The sequence below is a fragment of the Mustelus asterias genome, chromosome 24, assembly GCF_964213995.1.
Source record: "Mustelus asterias chromosome 24, sMusAst1.hap1.1, whole genome shotgun sequence".
In the NCBI taxonomy this organism is placed as follows: domain Eukaryota; kingdom Metazoa; phylum Chordata; class Chondrichthyes; order Carcharhiniformes; family Triakidae; genus Mustelus; species Mustelus asterias.
The window spans coordinates 39,970,094-39,996,339 of record NC_135824.1 but is presented as its reverse complement, the minus strand read 5'-3'; the positions used below and the strand labels follow the sequence as shown (position 1 = coordinate 39,996,339).

Here is a 26,246-nt window from a genome sequence, read left to right as displayed (position 1 = left end):
GGAAGAGAGAGAGGGAGAGAGTGAAAGTCAGAGAACCAGAGATTGATTGAGAGAGAGAAAGACCACGAGAGACACAAACAGAGGTAGCACATATACCCAAAAAGAGAGGCAGTCAAACACACACACATGGCATCTGGATTGTTAGCTGTTGGGAACTGACGGGCCTTAACTAACTTCATTAGGAAGCCAAGTTTAGGAATATTTTCCACTTGCAGAGTGTTGTGGATGACACACGGACCCTCACACTGTGTCAGAAACGTATACAAGGGGATATGCAGCAGGATGTTATTGAGTTAAATGAACTATTGAAAACCTGCTTCATGGATAGTCACAGAGCTCACTGAAGAAACAGAGCTCACTGATTGAGAGCGCTAAAAGAATCATAGAACCACACAGCGCAGAGGCGGCCCTTTGGCCCATCGAGTCCACACCGACACATTAGAAACACCTGAACTCCCACCTAATCCCATCTGTCAGCACTTGGCCCATAGCCCTGAATGTTAATAGTGTACTGGAGAAGTGCATGCTGGTTCCATCAAAATCAAAAAGGGAGGAGATTCTTGGTGCTGTCGTAAGTCTTGATCAGAAAAAGGTGCCAGTGAATTTCTGTATCTGCGGTGTTCGTGGCCAAGGCTGTATTAGTCACGTAGAGATACAGAAGTGCTGGATGAGGGGTATGAGAGACAAGAAGAAGATTGCTGCAGATTAGAGTGTGTACACCAGAGAGGCCACTTAAAATCTGATCCATCTATCTCTGGAATAGGGCCGGTGCAGACGCTATTCCAAAAGGTAACGTTTTATAATGAAAAAGATTGTTATGAGTAACAATGATAAATAATGGTTATGATTCATTTACATGCTGCATTTATCTGTAAGTATGTTTGTGAAAGATCAATCTTGCTGAATTTCTGCCCACCTGATAACCCAGCAAACAAATCTTCAATTAAAGGAAGTGGATATTGTTTAACACACAAACACTGGATCTATGGTTGTTTTAAAATCACCACAAATACAAACTGAAACAAATGGTTTCATGACAGGTACAACAGGAGTAGCCCAGTCAGTCCTGTAAGTCATACTAATTCTTCTTTGACCTTGGGATAAATTGCATCTGGCACTGCTCTTGCTTTGAGATATTTTGGTTGACTATTTGGCTTTATCGTGAGTTTTACTTGAACTCCCAACATTGAGCCAAGTGTCTTTTTGAAAACACTCTTGTATTTATCCAGAACCCGTTGTAGGTCTGTCTCTGTTTTGTCATTGACTACAGTCTGTTACAGTGCTCCAGTTAAGCTTTATCTTCACCAACCATGATCTCCCAAATAGAGTTGGAAAATTACCACAGACCACACGGAGAGGCAACTCCGCTGTTTGTCCACTCAACTCTTACGTTTACCATGATGTAACCTTTTGACAGCACAATCTCTTCCATGTATATCCTTAAAATCACATCAGCTGTTTGTAAAGGAAGATGTTTCAGCTTTTGTTGGTATGTAGTCTCAGGAATTAAAGCCACAGCAGCATCAGTGTAAACAACTATCCTAACAGATGTCCACTCAACTTCAGAATCACCCAGTATCTCTGTGATTCACCCTGTATGGATAAGACATTTAATTGGAGCTCTGCATCATATTTCTGGACATTCTCTTCTTCACAGTCATAATTACTTTCTTCCACGTTGTAAATTATTTTTGTAGAATTCAATTTGTTCTTCTGCTTCTGAGTATTCTTGGTGTTTTGGGGGCATGGCGGCACAGTGGTTAGCAAGAATAGTTATGCAAGAATTGGCTGCCTCACAACACCAGGGACCCGCGTTCGATTCCAGTCTTGTGTGGAGTTTGCACATTCATCCCGTGTCTGCGTGGGTTCCCTCCGGATGCTCCAGTTTCCTCCTACAGTCTAAAAATGTGCAGTTTTGGTGGATCGGCCATGGTAAATTGCATCTTAGTGTCCAAAGATGGCTAAGGGGATTAGCCATGGTAAATGCGTGGGGTTTTGGGGATGAGTGGGGTTGCCTGGGTAAGATGCACTTTCAGAGAGTTGGTGCATACTCCTGGATGAGATAGCCTCCTTCTGCACTGCAGAGATTCTATGGCTCTCAACAAGCTTTTGCAATATGACCCATTTTTGCATTGACTATCCTTGCTCTAGTGTTCACTCGCTGAAAGACCCATTTTGGCACATTTGTGTCATACTTGTTGCTGTTTTGACTTATGGGCAATTCCCAACTTGCGGATCTTCATTCCTGTACCAAATTGTGAAGCCTTTTTAGCTTTACGATTGACATTACGATTTCTATTGCTGTCTTTAAAGTCAAAGCATGTTCAGTAAGCAATCTTCTTTGGATAGCTTCATTGGAAACCACAAACTAGGCGATCTCAAAGAATATCTTCTAATAACTCACCAAACTCACAATGTTGTGCCAGCCTTTTTAAGGTTGACAAAAACTGTAAATCTTTCACCTTCCACTTGATGCCTTTGGTGGAACCTGAACTGTTCCACAATGATCAGTGGCTTTGGAGACTAACACTCTTCAAGATCCCTGTCAAGTCATCGTAAGCTTTGGTTTCCAGCTTTGCTGGATGAACCAAGTTCAGGAGTAAATTGTATAGTTTACATCCTATTGTACTGAGAAAAACTGGAACGAACAACTCGTTTGCAACTTTATTTAGAGTCATAGAGGCTTACAGCATGGAAAAAGAACCTTCGGCTCAACTTTTGTCCATGCTGCCCTTTTTTTTAAACCCCGAAGCCCGTCCCAATTGCCTGCATTTGGCCCATCTCCCTCTATACCCATCTTACCCATGTAACTGTCTAAATGCTTTTTAAAAGACAAAATTGTACCCGCCTCTACTACTACCTCTGGCAGCTTGTTCCAGACACTCACCACCCTCTGTGCGAAAAAATTGCCCCTCTGGACACTTTTGTATCTCTCCCCTCTCACCTTAAACCTATGCCCTCTAGTTTTAGACTCTCCTACCTTTGGGAAAAGATATTGACCATCTAGCTGATCTATGCCCCTCATTATTTTATGGACCTCTACAAGATCACCCCTCAGCCTTCTACACTCCAGAAAAAAAAGTCCCAGTCTATCCAGCCTCTCCTTATAACTCAAACCATCACGTCCTGGTAGCATCCTAGTAAATCTCTTCTGTACTCTTTCTAGTTTAATAATATCCTTTCTATAATAGGGTGAACTGTACACAGTATTCCAAGTGTGGCCTTACCAATGTCTTGTACAACTTCAACAAGACGTCCCAACTCCTGTATTCAATGTTCTGACCAATGAAACCAAGCATGCTGAATGCCTTCTTCACCACTCTGTCCACCTGTGACTCCATTTTTAAGGAGCTATGAACATGTACCCCTAGATCTCTTTGTTCTGTAACTCTCCCCAACGCCCTACTGTTAACGGAGTAAGTCCTACCCTGGTTCAATCTACCAAAATGTATCACCTCACATTTATCTAAATTAAACTCCGTCTGCCATTCGTCAGCCCACTGGCCCAATTGATCAAGATCCCGTTGCAATCCGAGATAACCTTCTTCACTGTCCACTATGCCACCAATCCTGGTGTCGTCTGCAAACTTACTAACCATGCCTCCTATATTCTCATCCAAATCATTAATATAAATGACAAATAACAGTGGACCCAGCACTGATCCCTGAGGCACACCGCTGGTCACAGGTCTCCAGTTTGAAAAACAACCCTCTACAACCACTCTCTGGCTTCTGTCATCAAGCCAATTTTGTACGTCACCCTGGATCCCGTGAGATTTAACTTTATGCGGTACCTTATCCATGTAGACAACATCAACTGCATTGCCCTCATCTACCTTCTTGGTTACTCTTTCAAAAAACGCAATCAAATTTGTGAGACATGATTTTCCACTCAAAGCCATGTTGACTGTCCCTAATCAGTCCTTGCGCCTCTAAATGCCTGTAGATCCTGTCTCTCAAAACACCTTCCAACAACTTACGCACCACAGATGTGAGGCTCATTTGCTTGTACAAAGAACAGAAAATGCTCGGAACTACATGATTCATTTTCTTCATTGAAAGGACCCATGGTTCCTAATTGACCATCATTTCTCTTGCAGGCACTAGTGACTTGGGATTAGTGGGATAAATACATGGAGTTATGGGAATAGGGTGGGAAGTGAGCCTGGGTGAGATGCTGAGTCGGTGTACACTCGATGGTCCAAATGTCCTCTTTCTGCACCTTAGCTAGTCTATGATTCCATGAGGACCCACAATTTTTTTTCCTGCTACTTAGGACCTTTTCTCGAAGTTCTCGATGAAACAAAATCCCAACTCACCACCATGTTTCTTTCTGCAATGTCCTATGTTAGCAGCTGTGGGTTTTACATAGAAAGAAAAGAATGTGTTTGCACATAAGGATTCAAACTAAAACACCACAGGTTTTAATGGAGAGCTGCTCTCTATCAAGCACAAAACTGAAAGTAAAACAACAGTCTGACCTTTCATCTGTCATAAGGTCAGAAGTGGGGATGTTCACCAATGATTGCACAATGTTCAGCACCATTCGCGGCTCCTCAGATACTGAAGTAGTCCATATTCAAATGCAACCAGGTCTGGAAAATATCCAGGCTTGGGCTGACAGATGGCAAGTAACATTTGCACCACACAAATGCCAGGCAATCACCATCACCAACAAGAGACACTCTAACCACTGCCCCATGACATTCAACGGTGTTACCATCACCGAATCCCTCAACATTCTTGGGGTTACCATTGACGAGAAACTCAACTGGACTCACCACATAAACACAGTGGCTACAAGAGCAGGTCAGAGGCTAGGAATACTGCGGCGAGTAACTCATCTCCTGACTCCCCAAAGCCTATCCACCATCTACAAGACACAAATCAGGAATGTAATGAAATACTCCCCACTTGACTGGATGGGTGCAGCTCCAACAACACTCAAGCTTGACACCATCCAGGACAAAGCAGTCCACTTGATTGGCGCCACATCCACAAACATTCATTCCCTCCACCGACGCTCAGTAGCAGCGTGTGTACTATCTACAAGATGCACTGCAGCAATTCACCAAAGATTCTTAGACAGCACCTTCCAAACCCATGACCACTTCCATCTAGAAGGACAAGGGCAGCAGATACATGGGAACACCACTACCTGCAAGCTCCCCTCCAAGTCACTCACCATCCTGACTTGCCGTTCCTTCGCAGTCGTTGAGTCAACATCCTGGAATTCTTCCCCAATGGCATTGTGGGTCAACCCACAGCACAGACTACAGCGATTCATGAAAGCAGCTCACCACCACCTTTTCAAGGGCAACTAGGGACGGGCAATAAATGGCCAGCCAGCAATGCCCATGTCCCAAGTTCCACAAGTTAGGTTGCTGTGGAAGGTTAGATCACATAGAATCCAGAGAGAGTGTGCAAATTGGATACACACTTGGCTTGATGACAGAAAGCAGAGGGTAATGGTGGAAGGATGCTTGTTGGATTGGAGACCAATGACTAATGGTGTGACTCAGGGGTCAGTGCTGGGCCCATTGCTGTTTGTTATCTATATCAACGATTTGGATGAGAAAGTACAAGGCATGATCAGTAAGTTTGCAGATGACACTAAAATAGGTGGTGTTGTAGACAGTGAGGAAGGTTATCAAAAATTGCAGCAGGATCTTGATCAGCTGCGAAGTGGGCCGAGAAATGGCAAATGGAGTTCAACACAGTTAAGTGTGAGGTGTTGCATTTTGGAAAGTCAAATCAAGGTAGGACTTTCACGGTGAATGGTAGGACCTTAGGGAGTATCATGGAACAGAGGGCACGGTAGCACAGTGGTTAGCACTGCTGCTTCACAGCTCCAGGGACCTGGGTTCGATTCCTGGCTTGGGTCACTGTCTATGTGGAGTTTGCACGCTCTCCTCGTGTCTGGGTGGGTTTCCTCCAGGTGCTCCAGTTTCCTCCCACACCCCAAAGATGCGCGGGTTAGGTGGATTGGGCATGCTAAATTGCCCCTTAGTGTCAGGGGCACTAGCTAGGGTAAATGTATGGGGTTATGGGGATAGGGCCTGGGTGGGATTGTGGTCGGTGCTGACTCGATGGACCGAATGGCTTCCTTCTGCACTGTAGGGATTCTATGATTCTATGAACTGATGCTGTTTAAGAACAGTCTTGCTGTTGGACGTCTCTCTAATGGATAAGTAAGAGGAGGTTTGAAGAATTTAGTGCTTGGGAGGATGAGCCCTTCATAGTTTGGCTTTGTCCATTTCCTACCTCAATGTTCAGGAGCCATGACTGCAGGTTTGCAACTGCTTCCTCTCCGAGAGCGAGGTTCCAGACCACCACGTAGAGAGCTTTATCAGTGAAAAAAGACTGATTCACTGTCGACATCCTGGCAGCTCCTCCCACATCCCACACATTAAACACAACTGAATCCACCTGTACAATGCAGAATAAAAACACTTAGAACAAAGAACAAGGAAAATTACAGCACAGGAACAGGCCCTTCAGCCCTCCAAGCCTGCGCCGACCATGCTGCCCGACTTAACTAAAGCCCCCTACCCTTTCAGGGACCGTATCCCTCTATTCCCATCCTATTCATGTATTTGTCAAGACGCCCCTTAAAACTCACCACCGTATCTGCTTCCACTACCTTCCCTGGCAGCGAGTTCCAGGCACCCACCACCTTCTGTGTAAAAAACCTGCCTCGTACATCTCCTTTAAACCTTGCTCCCTCGCATCTTAAACCTATGCAAACCTATGTTCTTCCATTATTCTGTAATCTGAGAATAGAAAAGAACTTTATTATCCACATGAAAGTGGAAATTTGTCCTAATTAATTTGCTATGCGGTTGTAAGGGGCCTAGTGAGGGATTGGGATAAATTGGTGGTTTTTTCACACAGCTGGCACAGGCACAGTTGGCTAAATATCCTCCTCTGACATTGTGAGGTTCAATAATTCGATGAAAGGATGGGATACAAAGGAATGACGTGTGTCCCCCCCCCCCATCATTTCCCTCATTCTCTTCCAATTGGATATTTTCAAATGTTGATGTTTTGGACAAAACACTGCAGCACTGGGGTGAACTTTAACCTCACCCCAATGGTGGAGACAGGGTGAGATGGGGAGGAGTGCAGTTAAAATGCAGATGTTGATCAGATCCCAACTCTCTGAATATAAAGCTGCAGGGATCTGCAGACAGGTGGAGAGACTGCCTGAAGCGAGTTGAGGCCCCATGAATTTATGAACATTTAAATCCTATGATGCAATAGGATTTCAATGAGGCTGGAGTGGGGAAACCGTCATCACTTTCCCACTTGGCAGAGACTGAGTGACAGACAGAAATGATGCTTCCTGTTAGTCTAAAACTTTCCTCAGTTTGGGCAGGTGGAACAGGAATGTTGCTCTGGGATTCCCAGGAAATCAGAGCCTAACCTGCCTCGGAGTCCCCTCCCCCACTCTTCCTGTGTGACACTCCTTGAGTGGGCCTCCCGTCCCCCAGTTAACAGGACGCCAGTAAGTTGGCCATGGACTGCCTGACCTTTATCTGTTGGCAGTCACTGTGCACACCCCCCTTCCCACTGCCACATCCCTGCAGCCTGCAGGCGTTTAAACAAGGCTTGGCAAATAAAATCCCGCAACCTCCTTGGTTTCCCTTCTAATAGTAGAGATGGTTGATGAGAGGTATTCAAAACCCTGAAAGCTTTTGGTCGAGTAAATAAGGAGGAGGTATTCGCAGGGTCAGGGGAATCAGTAACCAGAGGGACACAGATTGAAGGTAAACCAAAGGGAAGGTGAAGCATTTTTGGTTTGTCCTTCCAAAGTGCAATATCTCACACTTGTCTGCGTTAAATTCCATTTGCCATTTTTCAGTCCATTTTTCTAGTTGGTCCAAATCCCTCTGCAAGCTTTGAAAACCTTCCTCACTGTCCACTACACCTCCAATCTTTGTATCATCAGCAAACTTGCTGATCCAATTTACCACATTATCATCCAGATCATTGATATAGATGCTCGAGGAGTATAAAAAGTGCAAGAAGCTACTTAAGAGGGAAATCAGGAGGGCTAAAAGAAGACGTGAGGTTGCTTTGGCAGACAGAGTGAAGGAAAATCCAAAGAGCTTCTATAGGTATGTTAGGAGCAAAAGGATAGTGAGGGATAAAATTGGTCCTCTTGAAGACCAGAGTGGTACACTGTGTATGGAACCAAAAGAGATGGGGGAGATACTAAATGGTTTTTTTGCATCCGTATTTACTGAGGAAACGGGCATGGAGTCTACGGAAATAGGGCAAACTGGTAGGGAGGCCATGGAACCTTTACAGATTAAAGGGGAGGAGGTGCTCGCTGTCTTGAGGCAAATCAGAGTGGATAAATCCCCAGGACCGGACAGGGTATTCCCACGGACCTTGAGGGAAGCTAGTGTTGAACTTGCAGGGGCCCTGGCAGACATATTTAAAATGTCAGTATTCACGGGGGAGGTGCCGGATGATTGGAGGGTGGCTCATGTTGTTCCGTTGTTTAAAAAAGGTTCCAAAAGAAATCCGGGAAATTATCGGCCAGTAAGTTTGACGTCGGTGGTGGGCAAGTTATTGGAAGGTGTGATAAGGGATAGGATCTACAAATATTTGGATAGACAGGGACTTATTAGGGAGAGTCAACATGGCTTTGTGCGTGGTAGGTCATGTTTGACCAATCTATTAGAGTTTTTCGAGGAGGTTACCAGGAAAGTGGATGAAGGGAAGGCGGTGGATGTTGTCTACCTGGATTTCAGCAAGGCCTTTGACAAGGTCTCTCATAGGAGGTTAGTTAGGAAGGTTCAGTCGCTGGGTATACATGGGGAGGTAGTAAATTGGATAAGACACTGGCTCAATGGAAGAACAGTAAGAAGTCTCACAACACCAGGTTAAAGTCCAACAGGTTTATTTGGTAGCAAATACCATAAGCTTTCGGAGCAATGCTCCTTCGTCAGATGGAGTGGTCTCTGTTCTCAAACAGGGCACAGACACAGAAATCAAATTACAGAATACTGATTAGAATGCAAATCTCTACAGCCAGCCAGGTCTTAAATGCACAGACAATGTGGGTGGAGGGAGCATTCAACACAGGTTAAAGAGATGTGTATTGTCCTCAGCCGAGGGCTCAACTTTTGCCCCACTACCAAAATAGACCCCATCAGTCTCGCAGCGGACACAGAGGAATTCATCAGGCGAATGAGGCGGCGGGAGTTCTTCCACAAACCCCAAGAGGCCAACAGCGAACACAATGAGACAGCTAATGAACCGGAACAGCAGACAGAGAGACCCGCAGTGCAACCGAAGAGGAAAGAGTCGAATTGGACTCCTCCGGAAGGCCGCTGCCCTCGACTTGACATGTATGCCCAAGCCATCAGGAGGTGCGTCAACACCAAATTCATCAGCTGCACTCACAAGACAGCACCGAACATCACCCACGCACAACGCAACGCCATCCACGCTCTCAAGACCAACCGCAACATTGTCATCAAACCAGCAGACAAAGGAGGGGCCATCGTCATACTGAACAGAACGGATTACTGCAAAGAAGTGTATCGACAACTGAACAACGAACAACACTACAGACAGTTACCCACAGATCCGACCAAAGAACACACCCGTCAACTCAACACTCTGATCAAAACCTTTGATCCGGACCTTCAAAACACCCTCCGTGCTCTCATCCCACGTACTCCACGCGTTGGAGATCTCTACTGCCTCCCAAAAATACACAAGGCAAACACACCCGGCCGTCCCATCGTTTCAGGAAACGGAACCCTGTGCGAGAACCTCTCCGGCTATGTCGAGGGCATCTTGAAACCCATTGTACAAAGAACCCCCAGCTTTTGTCGCGACACTACGGACTTCCTACAGAAACTCAACACACATGGAGCAGTTGAACCAGGAGCACTCCTCGTCACAATGGATGTCTCGGCACTCTACACCAGCATCCCCCACGATGATGGCATTGCTGCAACGGCCTCAGTACTCAATGCCGTCAACTGCCAGTTTCCAGATGCAATTTTACAACTCATCCGCTTCATCCTGGATCACAATATCTTCACCTTCAACAACTAGTTCTTCATCCAGACACACGGAACAGCCATGGGGACAAAATTCGCACCTCAATATGCCAACATCATGCACAGGTTCGAACAAGACTTCTTCACCGCACAGGACCTTCAACCGATGCTATACACTAGATACATCGATGACATTTTCTTCCTTTGGAGTCATGGTGAGCAATCACTGAAACAACTATATGATGACATCAACAAGTTCCATCCCACCATCAGACTCACCATGGACTACTCTCCGGAATCGGTTGCATTCTTGGACACACGCATCTCCATTAAGGACGGTCACCTCAGCACCTCACTGTACCGCAAGCCCACGGATAACGTCATGATGCTCCACTTCTCCAGCTTCCACTCTAAACACGTAAAAGAAGCCATCCCCTACGGACAAGCCCTCCGAATACACAGGATCTGCTCGGATGAGGAGGATCGCAACAGACACCTCCAGACGCTGAAAGATGCCCTCATAAGAACAGGATATGGCGCTCGACTCATCGATCAACAGTTCCGACGTGCCACAGCGAAAAACCGCACCGACCTCCTCAGAAGACAAACACGGGACATGGTGGACAGAGTACCCTTCGTCGTCCAGTACTTCCCCGGAGCGGAGAAGCTACGGCATCTCCTCCGGAGCCTTCAACATGTCATTGATGAAGACGAACATCTCGCCAAGGCCATCCCCACACCCCCACTTCTTGCCTTCAAACAACCACGCAACCTCAAACAGACCATTGTCCGCAGCAAACTACCCAGCCTTCAGGAGAACAGTGACCACGACACCACACAACCCTGCCACAGCAACCTCTGCAAGACGTGCCGGATCATCAACACGGATGCCATCATCTCACGTGAGAACACCATCTACCAGGTACATGGTACCTACTCTTGCAACTCGGCCAACGTTGTCTACCTGATACGCTGCAAGAAAGGATGTCCCGAGGCATGGTACATTGGGGAAACCATGCAGACGCTACGACAACGGATGAATGAACACCGCTCGACAATCACCAGGCAAGACTGTTCTCTTCCTGTGGGGGAGCACTTCAGCAGTCACGGGCATTCAGCCTTGGATCTTCAGGTAAGCGTTCTCCAAGGCGGCCTTCACGACACACGACAGCGCAGAGTCACTGAGCAGAAACTGATAGCCAAGTTCCGCACACATGAGGACGGTCTAAACCGGGATGTTGGATTTATGTCACATTATCAGTAACCCCCACAGCTTGACTCCTGGACTTGCACAATTTCACAAGCTGTACTGTCTGGAGACAATACACATCTCTTTAACCTGTGTTGAATGCTCCCTCCACCCACATTGTCTGTGCATTTAAGACCTGGCTGGCTGTAGAGATTTGCATTCTAATCAGTATTCTGTAATTTGATTTCTGTGTCTGTGCCCTGTTTGAGAACAGAGACCACTCCATCTGACGAAGGAGCATTGCTCCGAAAGCTTATGGTATTTGCTACCAAATAAACCTGTTGGACTTTAACCTGGTGTTGTGAGACTTCTTACTGTGCTTACCCCAGTCCAACGCCGGCATCTCCACATCAATGGAAGAAGCCAGAGAGTGGTTGTGGAGGATTGCTTCTCTGAGTGGAGGCCTGTGACTAGTGGTGTGCCGCAGGGATCGGTGTTGGGTCCATTGTTGTTTGTCATCTATATCAATGATCTGGATGATAATGTGGTAAATTGGATTAGCAAGTTTGCTGATGATACAAAGATTGGAGGTGTAGTGGACAGTGAGGAAGGTTTTCAAAGCTTGCAGAGGGATTTGGCCCAACTAGAAAAATGGACTGAAAAATGGCAAATGGAATTTAACGCAGACAAGTGTGAGATATTGCACTTTGGAAGGACAAACCAAAGAAGAACGTACAGGGTAAATGGTAGGACTCTGAAGAGTGCAGTTGAACAGAGGGATCTGGGAATACAGGTACAGAGTTCCCTAAAAGTGACGTCACAGGTGGATAGGGTCATAAAGAGTGCCTTTGGTACATTGGCCTTTATAAATCGGAGTATCGAGTATAAAGCTTGGAGTGTTATGGTAAGGTTATATAAGGCATTGGTGAGGCCGAATTTGGAGTATTGTGTACAGTTTTGGTCACCTAGTTACAGGAAGGATGTAAATAAGATTGAAAGAGTGCAGAGAAGGTTCACAAGGATGTTGCCGGGACTTGAGAAGCTGAGTTACAGAGAGAGATTGAATAGGTTGGGACTTTATTCCCTGGAGCGTAGAAGATTGAGGGAGATTTGATAGAGGTGTATAAGATTTTGATGGGTATAGATAGAGTGAATGCAAGCAGGCTTTTTCCGCTGAGGCTAGGGGAGAAAAAAACCAGAGGGCATGGGTTAAGGGTGAAAGGAGAAAAGTTTAAAGGGAATATTAGGGGGGGCTTCTTCACGCAGAGAGTGGTGGGAGTGTGGAATGAGCTGCCGGATAAAGTGGTAAATGCTTTTAACATTTAAGAAAAACTTGGACGGGTTCATGGATGAGAGGGGTGTGGAGGGATATGGTCCAAGTGCAGGTCAGTGGGACTAGGCATAAAATGGTTCAGCACAGACAAGAAGGGCCAAAAGGCCTGTTTCTGAGCTGTAATTTACTATGGTTCTATGGTTCTATAATAAGTTGTGATCCGGAAGGAACTGCTTTCCACCTAAACTTTCAAAAAGAAATTGGATAAATATTTAAACAGGAAAACTTTCCAAGGTGTGTGGGGAAGGAGCAGGGACCAGTTGTTTTGCTTTTTAAAAGTTGTCACTGGCCTGATGGGTTAAATCATCTTGTTGTGCGATCCATGAATCTACGATTAAACAGTAAATGTGCGTAATCATCACTTCAATGTTAATGTTAAAATGAAGGCCAGTCAATATGCAAGTTAATTCCCCCTGCTCCAAGGGCTGGTTTGACCTTAATATAACATTAAATAATGCAACACAAATCAATGATAAACCACATTGAGAACAGAGAGAAAACTGGACTGTGAATTGGCCTAATAGTTGGAAGATTTGGGCGCTGGGACAGAGAGGAGCCCTGTCTCTCCATCCCACCCCTCCCTATAAATGTTCTGATGTGCCAAGAAGTGGGGCTATTGTGTTATTACCAGCTGGATTTTCCTGTCTCCAGTGCATCAATCTGGCTGAATATCAGAATCTAGGGTGATGCAGAGGAGCAGATGATATTGCTAGGATCTGGGTGAGGGTGTGTGGAGTATCATGGCTGATAAGGACCTGGAATTGAGGCAAGAGGCACTTAGACATAGCCTTTATAAAGGGGGCTGATACAAATCAAACAGGCCTTTTAATCCAACTAGGCTGTGGCATTTACCATCCACACATGCAATATCCTAATCTCACCTGCCTATCCTAGTCCCATATTCCTTTAACTTTCTTTCCCTTCTCTCACCCACCCTATTTATTAAAAGTTGAAATTAAAGTAGAAAATGTTGGAAATACTCAGCAGGTCTGGTAACATCTGTAGAGAGAGAAACAGAGTTAATGTTGTAGCTCTGAGATCAATCTGTTTCTCTTGGTGTGAGAATAAGCGTTCTCCCTTAGCCCATGGGCCAGGCAGTTTGCCCAGTGACACTTCCTCACTGAAATGAGCAAAATGTATTGGCTTCCTGAATTCTCTGAAACGATCAGCAGTGGAGGCATTGGGCTTTGCAGGATTCCCAGTCTGAGAGACTCCCAGCAACAAATCAGAAATGATCCACTTCACACTCACTGTCATCTTTTTCAATAATACCATTCTCTGTATCGTAACATCTCTACAACATAGAAACACAAATTGGAGATACTATTAGTACCTTCGCCTTGAGTGTGGCAGGTCGCAGGAGCTCCCAGCTGGAGGTGTGGATGCTACTTTCTTTGTACATGTTGTGTGTGGCCTTCCCAGACTGCAGAGTCTCCAGCAGAGTGGACTTGCCTTGGCGCGGAGGCCCAACAATGATCATCTTCAGCAGCTTGCAAGGCTCAGCTTTGCGTAGCTGTGCTCTTAGATAGGCCAGCACTGCCGAGGGCCCTGTGAAAAGGTCATTTACAACACAGCATTGATGCTTTGCGTCAGAGAGAGTTCAGACTTCATTCAGATCAGCTGCTGATCTATAAACCATAGAACCATAGAACCCCTACAGTACAGAAAGAGGCCATTCGGCCCATCGAGTCTGCACTGACCACAATCCCACCCAGGCCCTACCCCCATATCCCTACATATTTACCTGCTAATCCCTCTAACCCTCATATTTACCCGCTAATCCCTCTAATCTATGCATCCCAGGACACTAAGGGGCAATTTAGCATGGCCAACCAACCTAACCCGCACATCTTTGGACTGTGGGAGGAAATCGGAGCACCCGGAGGAAACCCACACAGACACGGGGAGAATGTGCAAACTCCGCACAGACAGTGACCCGAGCCGGGAATCGAACCCAGGTCCCTGGAGCTGTGAAGCAGCAGTGCTAACCACTATGCTACTATGCCACTATTTCATGAGATGGAGATGCCGGCATTGGACTGGGGTAAACACAGTAAGAAGTCTCACAACACCAGGTTAAAGTCCAACAGGTTTATTTGGTAGCAAAAGCCACTAGCGCAAGCTACCAAATAAACCTGTTGGCCTTTAACCTGGTGTTGTGAGACTTCTTACTGGATCTATGTTTCATCATTGGAGTGAAATAATTCCCCCAAAATCAAACATAGTTCATAATCTCACTGCATTACCATAGCAACAGGTACTCCTTCATTCACAAACCTTGCATTGTGCCAATTCTCAGAATTGTATTTAAATTATCTTGATTGTTTATAGATTGTTTATATTGTTTAGTCAGTAAAATCTAAACCAGAATTTCCAGGATGGTGAGGGCTTAGTGCCCTCACTGGAAATAGCGTCCACCTCCTCCCGTCACTGGATCATGCACTCCCCCCTCACCGGACTAACCTGTCCTGGGACCCAGTTGCCCCTCCACCCCGCACCACCCCCCCCCCCACTCACTTCCCCAAAATTCTCACCAGACAATGATTGCTGCTATTAATAAAAACACCCCAATGTTCTATCCACAGAGACATTTGCTAAATGTCCACAATTTTCCTTCTATATCACTCACTTCTTTAGGTGGTTTCAAAACAAATCTTCACCCTGTAAAAATGTGTTTTTTTATATTGACCAACCTACACTCCCACAAACATGTGGCTAAGAGAAATGAGAAAATCTTCAAGCTCACTTTCCCTGCAGTGGGGGAGTCTGCTCTAACATCAGATCTGTCGTAATCTCATTGAATGGCGAAGCAGACTCAATGGGCCGAATGGCCTATTTCTTATGGTCCATGTCCAATTTCATTTGTGCCATTTTTATGGATGGCTTTCTCTGCAGCAAGGGTAGCTCATCAATACTACATCTGTATTAATAAAGTGCCTTATCCCAGACACATCCTCAGCTCCCTAAGCTCTAAAGTACCCTCGCTAAACTTGTCCATCTCGCTCTCTGAGACACTCCTTCAACCTGACCTCTATGACTAAGCATTTGACCTACTATGATTCAGAGTCAAATGCTGTTTTATAATGCTCCAGCAAAGTAACTTGAGACATTTTTTGTTGTAAAACACACAATGCAAGTCCAATTTGTTGTCTTTAATTTTAAGTTAGAGATTGATAAATATTTGGTTACCAAGTGTATTGAAGAATATGAGAAAAGATAGTTCTTACTGATTGGTGGAACAGTCTCCAAGAGCTAACTAGTCTCCTCCTGTTCCAATCTGTACAAACATCTCAGTCACCCACACTCCCAATGCCTTAATATAAAATCACATCAATCATAGTTTGAAAATCATTGAAGTAATGAGAAAAGCTCAATTTACCTTCGTTCCTGACCTCTGGGGGCAAATTGGAGATGTTTAATTGCTCAATATCCAGCTGCCACAGGCTAGCCAGCTGACCAAGCTCAGCCGGGAGCTCCCGGATCCCAGGGTTGCTGATGAGACAGGAAAGGGTTAACTATTTAGGCAGATAGAATTTGCACTGTGCAAGTGTCCCATTGATTGTGGAGTCAATTCTGATGTCCAGTGTGTCTGATAACATTCTGAGAGGTACTTTGTGGCATTTTATTTTGTGTTAAAGTGCCATTTAAATGCAAATTCTCTTGTTTATTTTGTCTTTCTTAATCCTGACATATAGACAGAACGCAGAGGTCCAAACTGGAACAAGGGACCAAATCATGCCCTTTTCCCACTCTGTTGCAAGAACTCAGGCAGGGGAGCCTGGCAGAGGCATTAATTGGACGGTAATATTTTCTAGAAAATAAACTTTTAACAATTTGGCCTCAGCATTTAATTGAATGTAGCACGTTGCCATCACCATAGGAGTCCAACATAGTGCCATACTCCAGAGTTCACTATGAACAAGGAACTGACTTACTTTGAAAGGTAGAGCTCAGAGAGTGTTCGTAGCCAGCACACCGACTGAGGGACTGAATCAAGAAAATTATTGTCCAGATGCAGAACTTCCAAGCACTCACCAAGGAACTGTGGGAATTCAACTGGTGAAGCTGAAAATATAAGAAAGATTCCATGTTTCTCTGTTTAATAACACGCTGCTGTCGGTCTTGGCTAGCTACCTTTCATTCAGGGGCTGTCACCTTCATCAACATCCCGGGGGTTACCATTGACCTGAAACTGAACTGGGACTAGCCATATAAATACCGTGGCCACAAGAGCAGGTCCTGCGGCAAGCAACACACCTCCTGTCTCCCTAAAGCCTGTTCACCATGTACAAGGCACAAGTCGGGAGTGTGATGGAATACTCCCCACTTGCCTGGACGGGTGAAGCTCCAACAACACTCAAGAAGCTTGGCACCATCCAGGACAAAGCAGCCCCGCTTGATTGGCACCACATCCACCACCTTCAACTTTAACTCTCTCCACCACCGACACAGTGGCAGCAGCGTGAATGATATACACAGTTATAACCCCCAGGATGTAGATGATAATATTCTGTGCAAAAACGCTTTTTCTAATATCTCACGATCTATTCTAAGTCCTTGTCTTAAGGTCATGGTTTGTGCCTTGAACCCCTGTTGGTGATAAGAAGCAATGTTTATCTATTTTACTTCCAATATCAATCTGAACAGCCCCATCAAAACTCCCACAATCCACTCACATTGACAGAACCCATTTGCTTCTACTCGCAACCCAGAGCACACATCTCTGGGATCATTCAGATCAATCTGGGTCACACTTTCTACCAGATTGCTATGTCCCTCTTAAAGTGGGGAGTCTAAAACTGCTTTCTATCCACAAGACTCACAGCAGCAACTCATCAAGGCTCCTTCGACAGCACCTTCCAAGCCTGTGACCTCCACTGTCTAGAAGGACAAGGGTAGCAGACACATGGGAACACCACCACCTGCAAGCTCATCTCCAAGTCACTCACCATCCTGACTTGGAAATATATTGCCGTTGCTTCACTGTCGCTGGGTCAAAATCCTGTAACTCCCTCCCTAACAGCACTATGGGTATACCTACATCACATGGACTGCAGCGGGTCAGGAGGGCAGCTCAAGGGGCAATTAGGGATGGCGAGTTGTGGCTGTTGCTGGCTAACCTAGTCAGCAACAGCCACAACACAAGCACACATTTTAAAAATAATCTGATGCTTGACCACAAATGATTCAATTTCTGTAAATACCGGAAAAGTCAAAATTCAAAACGGGTAAGGGGTAAATTCGGACTGCGTTAAATTCAAGTGGGGTCCACGTTCAGTGAGGGCTGAAGGGCCATCTTTTACAGTCCTGTCTGGTTATCGACAGATTCTTTACCTGTGTCAGAATTCCTCTTTTGGCGAGTTGTAAAAAAACTGACTTTTCGAGTTCTGCTGCTTTCTTCACTTCTGTGAATGGGAGGAAAACACAGCCATTAGCTCCAGGAAAGGTAGTGAGCTCTCACTCAACAACATGCAGCCCCAACACGCGCGCACCGTGCCGCAGCCCCGGCACCCCCGGCACACACATCACATCACCGCACACCCATCCTCCCCCCACCTCATGCTTCCCTGCCCTCTCAGGCCAATCCACCCCTCCTGCCGTATTAACCCAGGCCTGGCAGCCTTCTGTGGCAATACCTGAGCTGCCCCCTCCACATTTACTCAGTGGTCAGTCCAATGATGATCTCCAGTGGAGACTGGATACAGTCCCCATCGACTCCTCTGCCAAAATGCATCACCATGCACACTTCTGAATTAGATTCCACCTGTCTGCCCCCTCAACCAGCCCACCTCTCACTGGACCACAGTGACAGGGCCCGTTAAACAGCTGCAGGCACGCCGGCAGGACGGTGGGGAGGGGCTTTATCATTGACACCAATGGGGCAGGTACTGCACCCATACTTTCAGAAAGTTATGTCAGGGTCTTCGAGAGGATGCAGCAATTTATCAGAATGGGCCAGAGAAGAGGGATTTCAGTTCCATGAGTTGGAGAGGCTGGGGTTGTTCTCCTAGGAGCAAAGGAGATGGAGGAGAGATCTGATCGAGGTGGGCAAGATTGGGACAGGTTTAGAGAAGGTAAACAAGAAAAAGCTGTTCCCATTGGCTAATGGTACAAGCAGCAGGAAGTGTGGAATACAAGGAAAGTAGAAAGAAACCTAAGCAAGGAGTAAGAAGAGCTAAAAGGGGTCACGAAAAAGCATTGGCCAGCAGGATTAAGGAAAATCCCAAGGCTTTTTATACATATATAAAGAGCAAGAGGGTAGCCAGGAAGAGGGTTGGCCCACTCAAGGACAAGGGAGGGAATCTATGCATGGAGCCAGAGGAAATGGGCGAGGTATTAAATGAGTACTTTGCGTCAGTATTCACCAAAGAGAAGGACTTGGTGGATGATGAGTCTGGGAAAGGACGTGGTAGATAGTTTGAGTCATGTTGAGATTAAAAAGGAGGTGGTATTGGGGTTCTTGAGAAACATTAAGGCAGACAAGTCCCCAGGGCCTGATGGGATATACCCCAGAATACTGAGAGAGGCAAGGGAGGAAATTGCTGGGGCCTTGAGAGAAATCTTTGTATCCTCACTGGCTACAGGGGAGGTCCCAGAGGATTGGAGAATAGCCAATGTTGTTCCTTTGTTTAAGAAGGGGAGCAAGAACAATCCAGGTAATTACAGGCCGGTGAGCCTTACATAAGTGGTAGGGAAATTATTGGAGAGGATTCTTCGAGACAGGATTTATTCCCACTTGGAAATTAGTGGACATATTAGTGAGAGGCAACATGGTTTTGTGAAGGGGAGGTCGTGTCTCACGAACTTGATCGAGTTTTTCGAGGAAGTGACGAAGATGATTGATGAGGGTAGGGCAGTGGATGTTGTCTACATGGACTTCAGTAAGACATTTGACAAGGTCCCTCATGGCAGACTGGTGCAGAAGGTGAAGTCACATGGGATCAGAGGTGAGCTGGCAAGGTGGATACAAAACTGGCTCGGTCAAAGAAGACAGAGGGTAGCAGTGGAAGGGTGCGTTTCTGAATGGAGGGCTGTGACAAGTGGTGTTCCTCAGGGATCAGTGCTGGGACCTTCGCTATTTGTAATATATAGATAAATGATTTGGAGGAAAATGTAACTGGTTTGATTAGTAAGTTTGCGGACGACACAAAGGTTGGTGGATTTGCGGATCGCGATGGGGACCATCAGAGGATACAGCAGGATATAGATCGGTTGGAGACTTGGGCGGCGAGATGGCAGATGGAGTTTAATCCAGACAAATGTGAGGTAATGCAATTTGGAAGGTCTAATACAGATAGGAAATATACAGTAAATGGCAGAACCCTTAAGAATATTGATAGGCAAAGGGATCTGGGTGTACAGGTACACAGGTCACGGAAAGTGGCAACGCAGGTGGAGAAGATAGTCAAGAAGGCATACGGCATGCTTGCCTTCATTGGCCGGGGCATCGAATTTAAAAATCGGCAAGTCATGTTGCAGCTTTATAGAAGCTTAGTTAGGCCACACTTGGAATATAGTGTTCAATTCTGATCGCCACACTATCAGAAGGATGTGGAGGCTTTGGAGAGGGTACAGAAAAGATTTACCAGGATGTTGCCTGGTATGGAGGGCATTAGCTATGAGGAGAGGTTGGAAAAACTTGATTTGTTCTCACTGGAACGACGGAGGTTGAAGGGCGACCTGATAGAAGTCTACAAGATTATGAGAGGCATGGACAGAGTGGATAGTCAGAAGCTTTTTCCCAGGGTGGAAGAGTCAATTACTAGGGGGCACAGGTTTAAGGTGCGAGGGACAAGGTTTAAAGGAGATGTACGAGGCAGATGTTTTACACAGAGAGTAGTGGGTGCCTAGAACTCGTTGCCGGGGGAGATAGTGGAAGCAGATACGGTAGTGACTTTTAAGGGGAGTCTTGACAAATACATGAATAGGATGGGAATAGAGGGATATAGTCCCCGGAAGGGTAGGGGATTTTAGTTAAGTCGGGCAGCATGGTCGGTGCAGGCTTGGAGGGGCGAAGGGCCTGTTCTTGTGCTGTAATTTTCTTTGTTCATTGTTCAGTAGGGGACACAGATTTAAAGTTTTGGTCACAGATAAAAATAAGTTTATTTATTAGTGTCACAAGTAGGCTTACATTAACATTGCAATGAAGTTACTGTGAAAATACCCTAGTCGCCACACTCTGGCACCTGTTCGGGTACACTGAGGGAGAATTTAGCACCTAACCAGCATGTCTTTCAGACTGTGTTAGGAAACCGGAACACCCGGAGGAAACCCACACAGACATGGGGAGAATGTGCAAACTCCACACAGACAGTGACCCAAGCCGGGAATCGAACCCGGGTGCCTGACGTTGTGAGGCAGCAGTGCGAACCACTGTGCCACTGTGCCGTGTGAGGAAGATTTTTGAAGTAACGAGTGGTGCTGACCTGGAACTATCTGCCCTTGGGGAGGGGTGGAAGTGGAGACAATTGGGAAATTGGATAGACACTCGAGGGAAATGAACTTTCAGAGCTACTGGGATTGAGTGAAGGAATAGGCCTGATTGGATTGCTCTATAGGGAGCCAGCATGAACCCAAAAGGTCCGAATGGCCTCCTGTGACATCATGATTTTGAAGTCATCCTCACACACTCATCATAATGGCTCGACAATATTGCCACCAATTGTGAGGGAAAGGTACAACCAGTGGGCAGGAGCTGCTGGTGGGTTCAAGATGGTCTGACCAGCAGCTTCCACCGCCCCCCACCAGCCCGGTGTCACTGGAGAAACTGCACTGAGATGACAAAGCTGAACAACAGCTGGGTGGGTCAGGGTGAGGCTCGGGCACGCGGGTAATTTGTGAATGATTTTTCTGCATTTTCTCTGGGGTGAGGGGCAAAGGGGGTCTTGTTCCAGCAGCAGATGTTCTCGGGCATTTAGCCCAGTTCTCACTCTGAGTCCGACAACCAAAATCCAAACTGATTGTGCGGAATCCAGTTCTTCCCAATGCTCCCTCCACACTGCCTCCAGCCAACCACTGGACAGGGGGATTGCAGGTCCCACATCATATTCAGGTCAAGCACTTCAGATTGGCATCTCTCATGGTGCCAGCCCTGCTTCAAGTTTTGAGGTAACCTCATCCCTTAGGATCTGACATGGATTTACAGAGTTTACAGTGGGCTATCCCACCTCACCTCACTGTCGGCACACTTAAACTCCTGGAATCTCTTCACAATTCCACTCCCTCCTCTCTCCATCCCCCGGCCAATATTTAACATGAGGTTGAACTTAGCAACATGAACATAACAGGAAAAAGCCTTTTTAACTTTAAATACTCCATTCGACTGTACTTACTTTCCAAGCTGATTTCGAGAGAGATCGAGTGACTTGAGGTTTGAACATTGCCATCTGTCGACTGAGGGAAGCGATTGTAACTGATTGCCAGAAAGTTTCAGAGAGTTCAGGGCCTGAGATCAGTTAAAAAATGGTTTGTGTCATTGTGGCTCAAGGTGGCAGCACAGGATAACACAGGAACATTCACCAAACACAAACAGCAACATTGCATACAATATTACAGTGAGATGTATAGGGAACAGGAGCTAAGGATCTGGAGCAGAACGGGGAGTGGGGGTCATTGGTCCGGGGGGTTGCGATGTTGCCAGAGTGTTAGATTAAAGGAATCGAGCAACATCTAGAATCCCTACAGCACAGAAAGAGGCCATTCGGCCCATCGAGTCTGCACCGACCACAATCCCACCCAGGCCCTACCCCCGTATCCCTACATATTTTACCCACTAATCCCTCTAACCTGCACATCTCAGGACACTAAGGGCAATTTTAGCATAGCCAATCAACCTAACCCGCACATCTTTGGACTGTGGGAGGAAACCGGAGCACCCGGAGGAAACCCACGCAGACACGAGGGGAATGTGCAAACTCCACACAGATAGTGACCCAAGCCAGGAATCGAACCCAGGTCCCTGGAGCTGTGAAGCAGCAGTGCTAACCACTGTGCTACCGTGCTGCCCTTTGAGCTTTCAGCTCAGACACCATCAGAGGCAGGTTTAACAGTGACGTGGTCTGACAGAAATAGCAAAATGGAAAATATATCATCGGAAAATATTAGAGGAAGGGCTACAGATAGAAAGAAATATGTGAAGTGATCTAGCTCCAGACATTCCATGGGAATCCTCCCAACTGGCTGTTGTCACTTTGGAGGAAGATTGCGCAGTCAGGAGGCCATTCCGTCCCTTGAGTTTGTTCTGCCACTCAATCGGATCAAAGTTGATCTGTACTCGACTCTATTTGCTCACACTCACTCCATACACCTCGATATCCTTACCCAATAAAAACTTATCAACCAAACTCCTGAAATGCTTCCTGACTTCCCTCCTAGCTAGCCTCTATCTAATTGCAATTTTATGTAACTAGTCCTCAGAATCAACCCCTTTCAGTCGTGCGATCTTTCTGGAGTATTGACATTGCTGCCTCTCCAAGGGTCAATTTCTCCGAATCCAGTTTGCTGCCCGGGATTGAACACAGTTCTCCGAAGGCCTTGTACTCCCTCACATTGGAACTTGCTGCTTCCAGCTGTGCCTCTCATTGGATGGCTGTATGCAAATATCTATCCAGAATTCTCTACTCCTCTATCCAGGTCAATGCGATCATCGGACGGACATGCCAAAGCTGAGGAGAAACCCACTGGAAATTTCCGTGTGAATTAGCCACCAATCAGTCTAATGTACAGAAAACAAATCCCAAAATTGCCCACAGATACCTTCAGCTCAAAGATGTTTGCTGGTACTTCCTTCAGTAAATTGTCAGAAAAATTTGCTTCTCTAAGATAATTCTTCCAGAAGACACAGAGTGTGTTCGGCAGGAATTCCAGCAAATTTCCCGAAACGTTACAAACTTTCTAGAAGTGAAGAAAAAAAATTGAATTTGAATCATTTCATCCGTTAAATTTAGTCATTTCCCCAACTGTTGGGAGGTAGAGGCAAAACGCGACCGTTATTTAATATAATCAGCCAGCACCCAAACAATGAAGATGGTTGAATCACCGCAGATATGACGGGCTGAATAATGTTTATATGTTGATGAAATTAGCATACTCCAAAGACCAAAAACCTTCTGTAGAGTGAACTGGCCACTGAGTCCTGACCTGCTGATGTCCATACCTCTATGACAAGAATAGCTGAAGATGGCAGATATCAACACAACCACAGCGAGGCAGCTGCCCTCACAGGGCTAGTGGGGAATTAGAATGGAAAGGAGTATGGGAAAGCTCAGCTAATTAAGAGGGTAGAAAGCAGAGGCTGGCGAATGCTGTGCCTTCTCAGTGCCCTCTGCAGGAAGTGCTCACCAGAGAGAGATTCCAGTGACACATGGTATCAGGCAACGTTTATCAGAGAACAGATCACCGAGGTGCTCAGAGCAAGGATATTTAATATATAAAGTGTTGCTAGAGAAATGGTTGCTACGAGAGGACACAGGTTTAAGGTGCTGGGGGGTAGGTACAGAGGAGATGTCAGGGGTAAGTTTTTCACTCAGAGGGTGGTGGGTGAGTGGAATCGGCTGACGTCGGTGGTGGTGGAGGCAAACTCGTTGGGGTCTTTTAAGAGACTTCTGGATGAGTACATGGGATTTAATGGGATTGAGGGCTATAGATAGGCCTAGAGGTGGGGATGGCCAAGGCAGTGGACGTGGTATATATGGATTTTAGTAAGGCGTTTGATAAGGTTCACCATGGTAGGCTTCTGCAGAAAATGCAGATGTATGGGATTGGGGGTGATCTAGGAAATTGGATCAGGAATTGGCTAGCGGATAGGAAACAGAGGGTGGTGGTTGATAGTAAATATTCATCATGGAGTGCGGTTACAAGTGGTGTACCTCAGGGATCTGTTTTGGGGCCACTGCTGTTTGTAATATTTATTAATGATCTGGATGAGGGTATAGTTGGGTGGATTAGCAAATTTGCTGATGACACCAAAGTCGGTGGTGTGGTAGACAGTGAGGAAGGGTGTCGTAGTTTGCAGGAAGACTTAGACAGGTTGCAAAGTTGGGCCGAGAGGTGGCGGATGGAGTTTAATGCGGAGAAGTGTGAGGTAATTCACTTTGGTAGGAATAACAGATGTGTTGAGTATAGGGCTAACGGGAGGACTTTGAATAGTGTGGAGGAGCAGAGGGATCTAGGTGTATGTGTGCATAGATCCCTGAAAGTTGGGAATCAAGTAGATAAGGTTGTTAAGAAGGCATATGGTGTCTTGGCGTTTATTGGTAGGGGGATTGAATTTAGGAGTCGTAGCGTTATGTTGCAACTGTACACAACTCTGGTGCGGCCGCACTTGGAGTACTGTGTGCAGTTCTGGTCCCCACATTACAGGAAGGATGTGGAGGCTTTGGAGAGGGTGCAGAGGAGGTTTACCAGGATGTTGCCTGGTATGGAGGGGAGATCCTATGAGGAGAGGCTGAGGGATTTGGGATTGTTTTCGCTGGAAAGGCGGCGGCTAAGAGGGGATCTTATTGAAACATATAAGATGATTAGAGGTTTAGATAGGGTGGATAGTGATAGCCTTTTTCCTCTGATGGAGAAATCCAGCACGAGGGGGCATGGCTTTAAATTGAGGGGGGGTAGTTATAGAACCGATGTCAGGGGTAGGTTCTTTACCCAGAGGGTGGTGAGGGATTGGAATGCCCTGCCAGCATCAGTAGTAAATGCGCCTAGTTTGGGGGCGTTTAAGAGATCCGTAGATAGGTTCATGGACGAAAAGAAATTGGTTTAGGTTGGAGGGTCACAGTTTTTTTTTTAACTGGTCGGTGCAACATCGTGGGCCGAAGGGCCTGTTCTGCGCTGTAATGTTCTATGTTCTATGTTCTATGTGATCGGCGCAACTTGTGGGCCGAAGGGCCTGTTTGTGCTGTGGCTTTCTATGTTCTATGTTCTAAACGCTTTCTATTTAAAGGCAAATTATTCTGATTTTGACAAAAACACTACAAGTGTTGGTAACAATTAATTTAAAAACCTGTAAATGAAAATTATCCTGTCCGTTACACGTTGCACTGTCCTGTTAAGCATTCACCAACCACTTAATGAGGAGAGCACCTTATACTGAGGACACAGTTACACTAGAATAGGATAGAATAGAATCCCTACAGGAGGCCATTCGGCCTATCGAGTCTGCACCAACTCTCCAACTGAGCATTTTACTCAACTCCCGCCCAATCCCCGTAAACCCATGCATTTACCCCGCCAATCCCCCTAACCTACACATCCTGGGACGCTAAGGGGCAACTTAGTATGGCCAATCCATCTAACCTGCACATCTTTGGACTAGTTGTCAAGGATCGCACATCATCAAATGACAACATTCTGATTCACTCACAGGCTGCGCTGTGATTAAAACAAATCCCCAACTGGAGCCTTTCTGTAGAAAAGGGTGAGTTAGGAGCAAATGTCTTCAGTGTGAGAGTGACGGGGTCAGTGAAACACGATCAGACAGAACAGGACTTGTTGCTGCACCCACCACAACATCAGGAAACAGCCACAATACCAAGGATCGGAATAAATATTTGCAAAACAGATCCTGCAATGAGTTACTCAGGTCGCGTTTCCTTACCCAGCATTCCATCTACAACCTCTGACCCTAGTCAACTCTTCCCAATGGGGTGCCTATCCCCTCACTCAGCAATGTGGAGGTGATATTATTAGAACTCTGCTCACT

At 46.1% G+C, this 26,246-nt stretch overlaps 1 protein-coding gene across 1 annotated transcript in view; it reads right to left on the bottom strand.

The window, feature by feature from the left end:
• Positions 1–26,246, bottom strand: part of lrrk1 (leucine-rich repeat kinase 1) — a 207,451-nt gene that overhangs the window by 95,539 nt on the left and 85,666 nt on the right. The window contains exons 10-16 of the mRNA XM_078241595.1: positions 23,303–23,440; positions 21,880–21,992; positions 17,882–17,952; positions 16,483–16,612; positions 15,927–16,039; positions 13,881–14,095; positions 6,265–6,429 (exon numbers count right to left, since the gene is read on the bottom strand). Coding sequence (XP_078097721.1) covers positions 6,265–6,429; positions 13,881–14,095; positions 15,927–16,039; positions 16,483–16,612; positions 17,882–17,952; positions 21,880–21,992; positions 23,303–23,440 — 945 coding nt within the window. The remainder of the gene's footprint in view (positions 1–6,264; positions 6,430–13,880; positions 14,096–15,926; positions 16,040–16,482; positions 16,613–17,881; positions 17,953–21,879; positions 21,993–23,302; positions 23,441–26,246) is intronic.